Source organism: Thunnus albacares, chromosome 7 (assembly GCF_914725855.1).
Source record: "Thunnus albacares chromosome 7, fThuAlb1.1, whole genome shotgun sequence".
NCBI classification, from domain to species: Eukaryota; Metazoa; Chordata; class Actinopteri; order Scombriformes; family Scombridae; genus Thunnus; species Thunnus albacares.
The window spans coordinates 33877777-33891170 of NC_058112.1; the positions used below are offsets into that span (position 1 = coordinate 33877777).

The following is a 13394-nucleotide window of genomic DNA, read 5'->3' on the forward strand; positions in this document are numbered from 1 at the left end:
TCAATAAATGTTCAAATGATCCAATATTTCAGCAAAAATCAAAGATTAGAGAAAAAGTCCAAAAACTGAAAACAGATTTGTGTATCAGAACTTTGTTTTTTCTTCTTTCCTCTCCCATTAATCATCTCACCACCCCTCAGATTTATCTGCTGACCCTTTGGAGGGGCCCGACCCCTAGGTTGGGAACCACTGGACTAAACTAGCTAACTGTATATAAAGTAGTGTAAACTAGCTCCACCTCCAGCAGCTACAACAGTAACATGCTGCTCTAACACTGATGCTTCACTATTAATAATCTAATGATGTCATATATAATAATATATCAGTCAGAGGGACCAAACCACTACTTTTACTGCAATACTTTAACTACATCAAGCTCATAATACTTATGTACTTTTACTGCAATACTTTAACTACATCAAGCTCATAATACTTATGTACTTTTACTGCAATACTTTAACTACATCAAGCTCATAATACTTATGTACTTTTACTGTAGTAGGTTTTTTCATGCAGGACTTTTACTTGTAATGGAGTATTTTTTCATTGTTGTATTGGTACTTTTACTTAAGTAAAGGATCTGAATATTTCTTCCATCACTATTGTCTACACACATGAATATCATTGGAAGTCAAAGTTAAAGGACTGTGCTCAGTGAAAGTTAAGCTAAATAAAAGTGGAATAATGGTACCACTTTTTTAAAGCATTATTTCTTTCACAATGGAAAGAGAAAGTAGGTAGGTAAAAAAAAAAGGGGGGATGACATATGATAAAACCTCCAGGCCAGATTCAAACACAAGACTTTCAGGTTATATAACAGGTGCCTTTTCAACGACAAAGCCACCAGACTCCTTGCAACATGAATTTTGGAAAGTTAAAAATGTCCAAACGAAGTCCAAGTTACCTGCCAAAGCAGCTGGCAGAGCACAAAAACAAAATTCACCAGCTTTTTTTGTGTTGGCTGGTAGTTTTCCCACCCTGCTTTCCACCCAACCTGCAGTCCACAAAACACACACACACACACACACAAACAGAGCCTGGAGCTTCACATCAGACGTTCTTCTGAGTTTCGTTCCAACATGGCCTCTGTTGGTTCGAACATGCCAACGCAGCCGGAGGCAACATGACTACACAAAGCAGAGCGCAGGAAAAGACAGACAAGTATGCATGACGGTCGGTACGAACCCCTGGCATCGAGCATGAAAACACTGTCAGGAACTCGAAAAAGATTCCCTGAATCAAACTGTTCAAACACACTGCAGTCACTGAGGTATAACCGCTGTACGCTGGTGATACTTCTGCAGTGACTCTGATTCACTTCCTCAGTTCAACTTTTTCCTCCCCAACAAGAAGTCATCACTAAAGTCATCTTCTCTGCTTTAAACCTGCCAACTTTCAGCATCTCAGATACACCTTCTGGAATGACTCAAGTCTGTACATACAAAAATAGAGTATAATTTTGAGGTACTTGTACTTTACTTGAGTATTTCCATGTGATGCTACTTTCTACATTTCAGAGGGAAATATTGTACTTTCTACTCCACTACATTTATTTGACAGCTTTAGTTACTTTTCAGATGAAGATTTGACACAATGGATAATATAACAAGCTTTTAAAATACAACACATTGTTAAAGATGAAACCAGTGGTTTCCAACCTTTTTGTCTTTTGACGTCTTACAAAAAGCAGTGTGTAGTCGGGGTCACATTTCACATGTCTATGAGTTGTTAACAGCTCCACCAAATAGTGATTTTTCCCTCTAAACTTCTCACATGGTTTTTTTCAGTGCTGAAGGAGGTAAAATTATCCAATATGTCATAAAACAAAGAAAAGATGCTGTCCAAAGTCCAAAAACTGAAAACAGATTTGTGCATCAGAACTTTGTTTTTAATCTGAAAACTAACTAAAGCTGTCAGATAAATGTAGCGGAGGAGAAAGTACAATATTTCCCTCTGAAATGTAGTTTTAATGGTAATGGAGTATTTTTACATTGCTGTATTGGTATTTTTACTTAAGTAAAGGATCTGAGTACTTGTTCCACCGCTGCTGTTCACACAATGCTTAGCTAAGATCCCCATTAGTTTACAACAGTCGTTCCAGATTTAGAACTCAGAAAGTGGAAAATCCAGTTTATTAGCCCAGAGCTAACTGAGACAGCATCCCTGATGTGCATCCTGTATAGCCAAAAGATAGTCAGAAAAAAAGTGCATATTATTTGGAAGACATTAATCCTGACCTTAATGTAATGTAAACCCTGAGTTTGAGTCCAGCTAACAGTTGAGTCTGGTTCAAGTTAGCTACCAGCTCAAATAAACATCCAACTCAAACAAAGTGGTTCAGTATAGATAACGCTTTAAGTAGCTGTTAAAGGAGTTTGGCTCATGTTTAAGGTTGCAACTAATTATTATTTTCATTATCGATTAATTTGTCGATTATTTTCACGATTTATTGATTAGTTGTTTGATCCACAAAAAGTCACAAAATGGTGAAAAATGTCGATCAGTGTTTCTCAAAGTCCAAGACGACGTCCTCTAATGTCTTGTTTTGTCTACAACCCAAATATATTCAGTTCACTGTCATAGAGACTAAAGAAACCAGAAAATATTCACATTTAAGAAGCTGGAATCAGAGAATTTGGATATTGTCTTCTTAAAAATGACTCAAAACGATGAATCGATTCTCAAAATAGTTGGTGAATCTTTGCAGCTCTACTAATGTTAGCTAAAAGTCCAGTTTAGCTGGTAAAATAAGAGTGGTTCGTGTCTCTCTCTCTCTCTCCTTCTTTCTCTCTCAACCCAACTGGTCAAGGCAGATGTCCGCCCACCTAGAGTCCAGTTCTGTTCAAGGTTTCTTCCCATTAAAGGGGAGTTTTTCCTTCTCGCTGTCGCCAAGTGCTGCTTATGGGGGAATGTTAAGTCTCTGTAATTAAAGAGTTCAGTCTAGACTCTATGTGAAAAGTGCCCTGAGATGACTTCTGTTGTGATTTGGCGTCATATAAATAAAACAGACTTGACTTTCAGAGAGCTAACAGTTTAGTTTAGCTGTAAACCAGTCACTTCAATTTAGTTTAAACTTTACCAGGTATCAATACTGATTTGGTTAAGTGACGGTTATCAGCTAAAAAAAAGGTTTAATTCAGGTTAACTTCAAGTTTTGGTCCTGGTTAAGTTAAGTTAAATCTCCTCTCCAGGAGATGATTTGTTGTTGTGAGTTGGGAAATGAGCCCAGTGTGGAATTTAAATGTAAATGTAATTTTTACATTGTCGACCACTTTACTTTCTACCACAAACTATTTCCTCTGCTCCATCTCTGCAAACATCCAGTGCACAGAATGGGTCATTTGCCTTTTAATTCATACTTTACTGTTATGGGAGAGAAATGACAGTCAAGCCTGTAAACAGGCCTCAGTGTTATCAGGATATCTGATTAACTGTCACCCACACAGACGCGCTCACCTCAAACAGCACGGCGAGCGCTGTGATTCTGCCTCCGGCCTTGATGGTTTCATCTAAAGAGTCGAAGCGATGAGCCTCATAACAGTAGATCTGCATCTATTGGAGCAAACAGAAATATGTTAAGCTACACAAACACCAGCAAGTCCAGTCATGTGTCACTAGAGATAAGCTGAGCTTTCAAATATGCTTCTGTTCTGTAGTTGCTGAGCTCCATGTTAAGGGTTGTGGTTATGTCAGCAACAAGCTAACGTTTAGAGAGTTTCCACTCCTGCTATTGTTCTCTCTGTAAACATTAATGACTGAGCAATAATATACAATAACTATAAGTTTACTGGGTTAAAACAACTGAGTCTTAGAACTTTATCTTTATCTTGATGTGTCGAATAAAAGGGATTTTTATGGCTGAGTCAGTTCAAACCACAGAGCTACAGATCTGAACCTTGTTTGACATATAATTGATTAATTTGAATATAATTAGGACCCGGGATTAGGTTAAGAGTAGGAACTACATGGACCCGCCAAACAGCTCCAGTTATGTTCACACTGGAAACAATAAAAGCAAAAGCTCGCTATCTGAAAGTACCTTCATGGATACTGAGCTCCGTGTTTTAAGATATCTCACCTCTAGAGGGAATTTGACTCCATCCAGACTGTGTTCGGAGCCCTCCGACGAGGCGTTGCAGCGCCCCCAGTGGAAGGTGATACGCCCGACTTTGAACTTTGACCTGAGGCCTCCTCCGCTGACATAGAAGTCTCCGTCCACATCCACCGCCACTGGAAACAGAGAAGACACAGATTGTATGGAGACTGAATGAATTTCATGCTGCATTTTGAATTTTTTTTTTCATTTTTTAGAATTTTAATTCTTCTAGTTTTAGTTGTTTTTTTTAAAAAAGTGTATTTATATGCTCAAATAACAAGACAAAAATCTCATAATGCATTAAGGGAGTAAAAAAAAGGATTGTGCTGTTGAAATTTTAAAAAACCCCAAGAAGGCTTATAAAGAAATCTCACTAAAAATGGAAAAAAAGAAGAAACAATATCTAAAATTAAAGTTTATCAAAAAAAGAAAATAAATATATACACATCAGCACAAAGATACAGAAGAATATTGAAAAAAGACAAAAAAAATACGGAAAAAATAAGTATAATTAACAATAATATCTGCCAACAATAAAACACAATCTCTAATAATAAGATTAGCATATTATACAACTGATGAAAAATATAACTAGGAGAAAGAAAGAAATCCACAACATAAAACCAAACCACTATGATTTTTACAACTCAATTTTTCATCAAGTAAAACTACCAAAAAGTCCTGTAGATGAGACCTGAAACATGGAGTTAATTCCAATGAAAAGGTAAGAATTAGATATTCACCAGTAGTAGAAGAAGTACTGAGATCCTTTACTTAAGTAAAAGTACCAACACAGTAATGTAAAAATACTCCATTATAAGTGAAAGTCCTGCATGAAAAATCCTCCTACAGTAAAAGTACATAAGTACTATGAGCTTGATGTAGTTAAAGTATTGCAGTAAAAGTACATAAGTATTATGAGCTTGATGTAGTTAAAGTATTGCAGTAAAAGTACATAAGTATTATGAGCTTGATGTAGTTAAAGTATTGCAGTAAAAGTACATAAGTATTATGAGCTTGATGTAGTTAAAGTATTGCAGTAAAAGTACATAAGTATTATGAGCTTGATGTAGTTAAAGTATTGCAGTAAAAGTACATAAGTATTATGAGCTTGATGTAGTTAAAGTATTGCAGTAAAAGTACATAAGTATTATGAGCTTGATGTAGTTAAAGTATTGCAGTAAAAGTACATAAGTATTATGAGCTTGATGTAGTTAAAGTATTGCAGTAAAAGTACATAAGTATTATGAGCTTGATGTAGTTAAAGTATTGCAGTAAAAGTACATAAGTATTATGAGCTTGATGTAGTTAAAGTATTGCAGTAAAAGTACATAAGTATTATGAGCTTGATGTAGTTAAAGTATTGCAGTAAAAGTAGTGGTTTGGTCCCTCTGACTGATATATTATTATATATGACATCATTAGATTATTAATAGTGAAGCATCAGTGTTAGAGCAGCATGTTACTGTTGTAGCTGCTGGAGGTGGAGCTAGTTTACACTACTTTATATACAGTTAGCTAGTTTAGTCCAGTGGTTCCCAACCTAGGGGTCGGGCCCCTCCAAAGGGTCAGCAGATAAATCTGAGGGGTGGTGAGATGATTAATGGGAGAGGAGGAACTGGAGGTGGAGCTAGTTTGATAGCATCAAATAGAAATAACAAAGTAAAGTACAAGTACCTAAAAATTGTACTAAGTCAGGTTTATTAACATTGAATTTAACCATTTTTGTCTGTAAGTGCTGGAAAATATTTATATGAAATAAATAAGCAAAAGAAACAGGAACGTAGATGTTGAAACAAAGATGCTGTGACCATCAATCATAGAGAACAAAAGGAGCCAAATTAGTTTAATAAAATTCTACAAACTTTTCCACCCAGATAAAATCTGTCTGTGCCCAACCTCTCACTGAAACTGATGGATTATAAATGTAAAGAAGATCAGAAGACTTGCACATCTTATAATACTCCACCAACACCTGTATCAGACTCATCCAACAATGATTCAATCAACAAGAGGATCTTCTTTAGGTCGGTCTTTGTTTGACCCAACAAAAGGTTCCCTTGAGGATTCTTTGATGGTCTAAATAAAGGCCCTTTCATCTTCTATACTATACTGTACATCTCAGTCCACCACCTTGAAAAGAGAAGATGCGTGTGACTTATTTTTCCCATGAATGCGCTCACGAAACCCTGTCTTCAATGTCTGTAAAGTCATCGATCAACTGAACACTCGCGTCCTCGTCAGTTTGAGGCCTGTGTTTGCTTTTGGTGCGTTTTCATTCTTTCCAGCACTTTCATCTGTATGTGGTTGGTCTCATTACTGTTCTCTTTGCTGTCTGCGGTCTGTATTATTATGCTTTCATTTAACCCGCTGTCTAAAATCCAATTTCCTCTCAAGGGAGGACAAATATTGACTCAACTTGTCGTTGATTCAGTCGTGTTGAAAAGTTTATAAAAAAAGGCACGGAGAGATCCATACGCTCCGTCCATCATCTCTCTCTTTTTTTTTTTTAAACCTGAACTCGTGCATTTGTGGCTGTGTATGCTCCTGACAGGCCGAGAGCTTTATAAAGAGTTTGTATGGATGGCAGTCTGTGCCTTGAACCTACACTGGGCCCATTTGTGTGCTGATAAAAACAGGTTTAAGTACTGTCGGCCTGAATCGTGCTCAGATTGTCCACCAAACATCTCCATTAATAAAAGCCTTTTGGTGCAGCTGGCGACCGAACAACAACCACAACAGAGTGCTTCTTATTTTCGCTGAGAGTCTCGTTGCTAAGAAGCGCTGGACTCGTCTGTTTAGGAGCTTTTCGAAAGGCGAGGCGGGATCTCTCTCTCTCTCTCTCTCTCTCTCTCTCTCTTGTCTACAATTTCACTTAACAATTGCCTTGAATGCACACTGTAGGTTATTGTGTTTCACGCCACTTAGAGAGAGGAAATATATAAAAGGCTCTCAATCCTGTCAAATGAGGAACTGGTAACTGTATCCTTTATAAACAGGACACCGCTGTATGAGAAAAGGCTTTATCGCTCAGTATCTATCCAGGAGAAACTGTCATTAGAAAAAAAAAAAAACAGAAAGTCAACACTTTGGGATGGAAGAGAAAGAGGGACAAAGAGGAGGAGAAAGGAAATAAAAAAAAGAAAATAGATGGTTTTAGTTTGTACCTTAAAGTGCCACTAACGGCCGCTAACTGCTCCAACTGACTCCCATTCAAAAAGCCTCAACGTCTCCCTAGAAATACTGAGTCAATCATTGTTTTCAACAAGTCATTCTGGTCTTAATCTCTAAATTCAGGCTCTCTAATACATTTGCTGATGATTTGAAGACTTACAGTAGCTTTGATGTCTGCTGTGCAGGCGTTGATTGACAGTTGGCTCACCTGCTGCTCCCCGGCTTCAGGACTCACATTGAGTCTGACTTTTATCGCAATATATTGCTTAGTTTCTTAGAAGTAAATACTTCTACAGACACATATGTGCTTTACCTAAAATGACAACCAGTAACCGATTGTTCTTACCAGTCTTGCCATCGTTCTTGATGGTCGTGCCGTCGGTCGTCAGGCTCTCCCAGCCGTCGAACCTCAGCTTCTGGTACTGCAGCTTCACCTGGGACAGGTTCTCTTCGATGTTGATGGGAGACTGCTTGGCGTTGCTGCAGGATGGAAACTTCTTGGCCCAGTTGTTTTGGTTTAATGTTCCTGGAGGACAGACAGAAACAAGTGTTCAGATGAAGCTGTTTTTTTTTTTTTTTTTGTGGAAAGCTCCAACATCAAAAAGGATTTAAGAGTTAGCTTCCAAAAAAGTCAGAACAGCAACAACCTTAGCAACGAAGGCTACGGAGGTGACGGCCGTTTATAAGCATGTGTGACCATCTCATGTCAGGCTGAAGCCAGGGAGCATTTCTACATATCTCCATCTCAAGTTGTGAAACTTTGACCATGTTTAGCACAGACATCTGACTTCATAACAGCATATAATTAAGAGAAAAATCACAAAAAGCATACACAACAATCTCTAATCTTGATCTCTTGTTTAGAATTTGGCAGCTGGACGGTAAGAACATTTAAATGAGTAAATGAAACAGAAATAGTAAAAGCTATATGTGTGTAACAAGCATTTCACTGTACAGGTGCAGATGATATTGTGCAGACTTCTCTCTCTCAGTAATTCTCCAATAACTGCTTACAGGTGTGCAGTTAATGAGCTAATAGCCTCCAGCTGTTCTGCTGCTCGCCGGCTTTAACGCTAATATCAGCGCACATTTTTCTCTCTTACAGCTTTCATAAGGTCAAATAAGGTCCAATTTTTTTTTTTTTTTTAATGTTCAAGCAGACTTTTCTGAAATACAGCCTGCAGTGTTCGGCTGCTCAAAGCGAGAGCTCAGCATCGGGTTTCTTCTTCACTTCAAACACAGAAAACAGGCTGACATGATTATTATGACATAAATACAGTATGGAAAGTGTTTCAGCCGGGAATACAAATCATCCCCCACAGAGGAGTTCATTCATTCAATCACTGTGTGTCTCAGCTGCACCTCAAACTGAACCACACACATTTAATCCAGCAGCTCATGTTCACATCAGACTGATCTACAGACTCAGGTTTTTTTTTTATTTTGGGGTTTATTGAAAAATAATCTGAGCAGCATGTGAGGTTCTGTTCGTATATCCTGCAGTGTGTGTGGATTAGTTCACATCTGCTCAGAGTTACATCTCTGAGACAGTAACATTTAAGAGATGAGACGCAGAGTGGAAGCTGCTGTCCTTCTGTTTGACTCGCTGAAACTGCAGCCGAATGTCTAAAATCCAAATAAATAAACCGGAGACACAGTCAAGCATCACTTCAGTCTCATAGAAATTACATGTAAATCATACTTCATTTTTCTCTCAGTTACATTGTGTTGCAACTTTTGTCATTACGACGACAGGAAACATAATTCAGCTTTCTTTTCCTGCTAAAAGTCTTTGCCGTTGCAATTTATTGGTGTATAAAGTAATTTCTAGGAGACAGGGTCGCTAATAAAAGTATGTTATTCTCCACTACATTGTTTAGTTGAGAAGGTTGCAAAGGAAACGTTATTGCTGCCTGGATTATGTTCACTGTTAGCATCTTTTTCAATCCAGTTAAATGTGAAGTGCCACTTGTAAACCTGAGTATAAGTACTTTAATGAATGTAATTTTGTGAATTATATGTAAATACAGTACTGTGCAAAAGCTTTATGCACTTTAGGTGTTTAGATTCTTCTCCATTATGCAACATGATTAAGGGAACCCAAACACACAGTCAGAGTCATAATGAACTATCTTCAGTGACGAGAACTTTCATAGAGTTTCTTCACCATCAGTAAGTGAAGCACTGATTCCACAAATGAGCTCATTATTTCTAATATTGATCCACCAATCAGCCCTCATGCCCTTATTAAAAGTTATTCCCTCCCAGATGACAAACAATTCTCCCACCACGTTATAATAAAGGTATCAATGGCCAAAGCGCAAAAACTCCTGTCTGCAGAATTTTCTGATTGGCGGATTTCACTTTGGATGATGAGAACGAGGAAGGTTTTGCTCATATTCAGTCTGTCTTGCAGGATAATCCCGCCCTTCGTTGTGACAGAAAAGTCACACAACAAAACAAAAACACAACGCAGAGTCTCTGGATGTGTAGAGAGGCTACAGCACGAATCACTGAACATTCATCTCCAGCTGACAAGGAAGCAAATACACTGAATTTAAGGAATTCTGACCCTAATATACTACAATATAGTAACTATTATATTTACTACATCTTTTTACCTGAAAACAAACTACATTTTATTTTAAATTTTATTTCAATTATTAACTTAATTTAGAGCATCGTTTTGTAGAACCTCTCCCAACTTGCACCAAGTGCAAAAGCTTCTATCTGCACTTTGCGAGGCATTAATATCTAGTTCAGGGGTGTCAGACTCATTTCCACTGAGGGCCACATCAGCATCATCGTTGCCCTCAAAGGGACAGATGTAACTTTTAAATGTAACTAAATGTAATGTAAAATAAATGTAACTACTCCTTAATGTTAAATAACTCTGAATGCATTACTTATTCAAGTTACAAATATTATATATATATATTTGCATAGATGTAAAAAAAATATGTTTGCTTGTTGCTTTGTAATTATAACATAAATCTTTTTAATTTGTCAGGTTATGACACATTACTCCATCAATCAACCATTTCAACCCACTTGTTGGGAAAATCGCATTGATGTTGATACATTGCGGTCTAATGGCGGGATACCGTCACTTCGTGGGTAACATAATCGCATGCATTGTGGGAAATGTAGTTTTCCGTCAATGCCCGCTTTTGACTCTTTTTTAAATTTATTTATTTTTTTTTTACAATCAGACCTTTTTCTCTCACAGGCCACATTAAATGACGTGGCGGGCCACATTTGGCCCGCGGGCCTTGAGTTTGACCTAATTGGTATTGTTAAACATAATATAGTAATATAGTCCAAAAACAGTGTATTAGGTATCGGGTATCCTTAACAAATAGCATTCTGCAATAAAACTTTTTTTCAGTTTTCTCAAAAAAGTGCATTTTTCAGATCGGAAGTTTTCCTCTTCGACCTTCCATATCTAAATGATGGGTTTAACTTTATTCAAGACCAGTAATCATCATCTACCTGCCTGTAACTGCTTTAATGTCTTGACCTTTATTATTATTATATTGTTCTGTTCTGTTTATGACTGTTCCTGTTATCATTGTAAACTGATGCTGCTGTAAAAGTGCAGGTCTGCTCAGTAAACATAACCTGAATAAAAGTCACCAGCCGGTGTTCTTTACCTAAATTAAACCAGTAAACACCAGTCTGAGAGTCTGTTTCATCCACATTCCTCCAGAAACACAGATGTTCAGAGTAATGAACTGTCTCAGTAATCTCGCAGATGTTTGCAGCTGTTTCACTCTATTGTGCTAATTATGTGTTGTAGTGTTGTTTCAGACAGCTGGTGTTGTGTTGGTCAGCAGGTGCATCGGTGGTCACATGACTCTCTGTCTTCGCTCTGATTGGCTTGTTAGAGCTTCTTCCTCCAGACAGCACAAAAGAGCCCAACCAGGTCAGACAGGCTTCTGGGTCAGGGCAGATGATATTAGCATATCAATAGAGAACACACACACACACACACACACAGGAGCTGTAAACATACCCACACTTAAACCAAAGGGTGGATTCTCTGAGTTTCATTTTAAAATACTGTGGATGAAAACATGTGGCAGAAAAGTTCAAAGAAAAGAAAAAAAAAAGACAATAAAAAACTTTTGTGGGATCTTAACTTCAATCAGTATTTAACAACTATTAGGAGCTTACAAGACGGTTCACAACTTTTCAAGTATGTTTAAACCAACAGTCAGGAGCCCAAATGAACATTAAAGCTGTTTTTCTTGCTGTAATCATTCCTCCTGTTCATACTGACCATTAGAAGATCCCTTCATAATGACCTTACAATGGAAGTGATGGAGGACAAAATCCACAGTCCTCCTTCTGTACAAAAAATGTATTTAAAAGTTTATCTGAAGCTAATATGAAGCTTCAGCGTCCAAATGAGTCAAATCAAGTAGATATCTTTCAACGTTACAGTCTTTTTAGTGCCAAAGTTCCTCTTTTTGTTACTATACTTCCACCTGCAGCTCAACAGGGAAACACTGTCCGAGGAAACACAAAGAGGGAATTTGATGCTAAAAAGACTGTAAATGTGTCAGATATCCACTTGATATGACTAACTCAGACTGATGAAGCTGAATAGAAGCTTCACACAGACTTTTAAATGACTGTGTGGACACACTGTGGATTTTGGCCTCCATCACTTCCATTGAAAGCACATTTGAAGGATCTTTTAATATCCAGTATGAACAGGAGGAATGATTACAGCGAGGAAAACCTCTTTCACTGTTCATATGGACACCTGACTGCTGGTTTAAGACACACTTGAAACATTGTGAAGCTATACTTTAACACAAACAGCCTTGTTTAAGGCTTAAAATATTCTGTAGATTTTGAAAAGTTTTTAAAAGCCTAAAGGCCAGTCCACATGTGTTTTGGAGCATTTCTGGAGTGATTTTGACGTCACACATGTACTGTATGTCGTGCGTCACCTTTCAAGGTCTATTATTATCTTCCTCCAAATCACACAAACACACTTCAGAGGTGTGGACTGGAATTTCATGTCTTGGACTCCAGTCAGATGGTGGTTTAACAGGGAGTTATGTGCTTCCTCAAGTCTTGTTGTGACAGTGAGGTTGCCAGGTTCGGTGGCATCACGCCAGGAAAGAAACCAAAACCAAAACCTGGGCTCAATGACAGCGCTACAGCCGGAGATGCTGCACAGAAGTTCAGGGTGGAAAGATACACTGCTGTTTGTTTAGAGACAGTTTTAGCATGTAACTCCCCCTAAAACTATGAACTGTGACAAAACAAATCAAACAAATGAGATTCAACGTGTTTATCGTGTTAAATTTAGAGATGTCGGTAGGCCTATTTGAACCAAGCTAGCTGTTTCCCCCTGCTTCCAATCTTTATGCTAAGCTAGGCTAACACATCCTGACTCACCTCTCTCTAAAGAAAAACAGAGGCTAATGCAGGAGTCTTTCACAAAATGTTGAATTAAGGGGAAAATGGCATTAGCGAGGTGATCATGACTACTAAAGTTCAAGCAGATAGACTCATTGAATAAAAAATACACCTTTTTTCTTCCTGTATGCTTCTTGAAAACTATTTTGTCCACTGAACAGATCAGCAGTTGTGATGTATTTATGATGTTCCTCAGTGAAGGGCAGAGACTTGATAATCAAGTGACGTCTGGGATCAACTCCTTGATCAACAAGATGCCAACTGTGTGTCTTTCCTGCCTTTGACCCCTGCTGGTTTGACCCTTTTGATCCTGTCTGAATGCAGTATCCCTGCCCCCCCCCCCCCCCCACTACGCTGCCTTGATCCTGTATGCAAAGGCCCTCCCTCCCTACCTTTTGTTTCCAGATCTTACAGTATAAAGTGTTTCCATTTCTTCTGCTCTGGGTCAGTCTACTGTATCAGACCAGTAAGCTCTCCGCATCTCCTGAATGCTATTAAACCACTTCCACCACAGCAAACTTTGAACAAGGACTTGAATAATTTTCTTCAACATCAGCCTTGTCCTGTAATATTCATAACAGAGGTCAGAGTTGGCATTATTGATTGACTGATTGATTGATTGAACAAATGGATGCTTCAGAAGCACTTACACACTGCTATCAATTGGTGTCTATTGGTGCTTTGGAGG

At 38.0% G+C, this 13394-nt stretch overlaps 1 protein-coding gene across 4 annotated transcripts in view; it reads right to left on the bottom strand.

Moving 5' to 3' along the window:
- The window catches only part of ptprz1a (protein tyrosine phosphatase receptor type Z1a), a 107816-nt gene that overhangs the window by 50836 nt on the left and 43586 nt on the right, over nucleotides 1–13394 (bottom strand). For all 4 annotated transcript variants that reach the window (XM_044355535.1, XM_044355534.1, XM_044355536.1 and 1 more), the window contains exons 3-5: nucleotides 7617–7796; nucleotides 4079–4230; nucleotides 3457–3552 (exon numbers count right to left, since the gene is read on the bottom strand). In XM_044355535.1, coding sequence (XP_044211470.1) covers nucleotides 3457–3552; nucleotides 4079–4230; nucleotides 7617–7796 — 428 coding nt within the window. The remainder of the gene's footprint in view (nucleotides 1–3456; nucleotides 3553–4078; nucleotides 4231–7616; nucleotides 7797–13394) is intronic.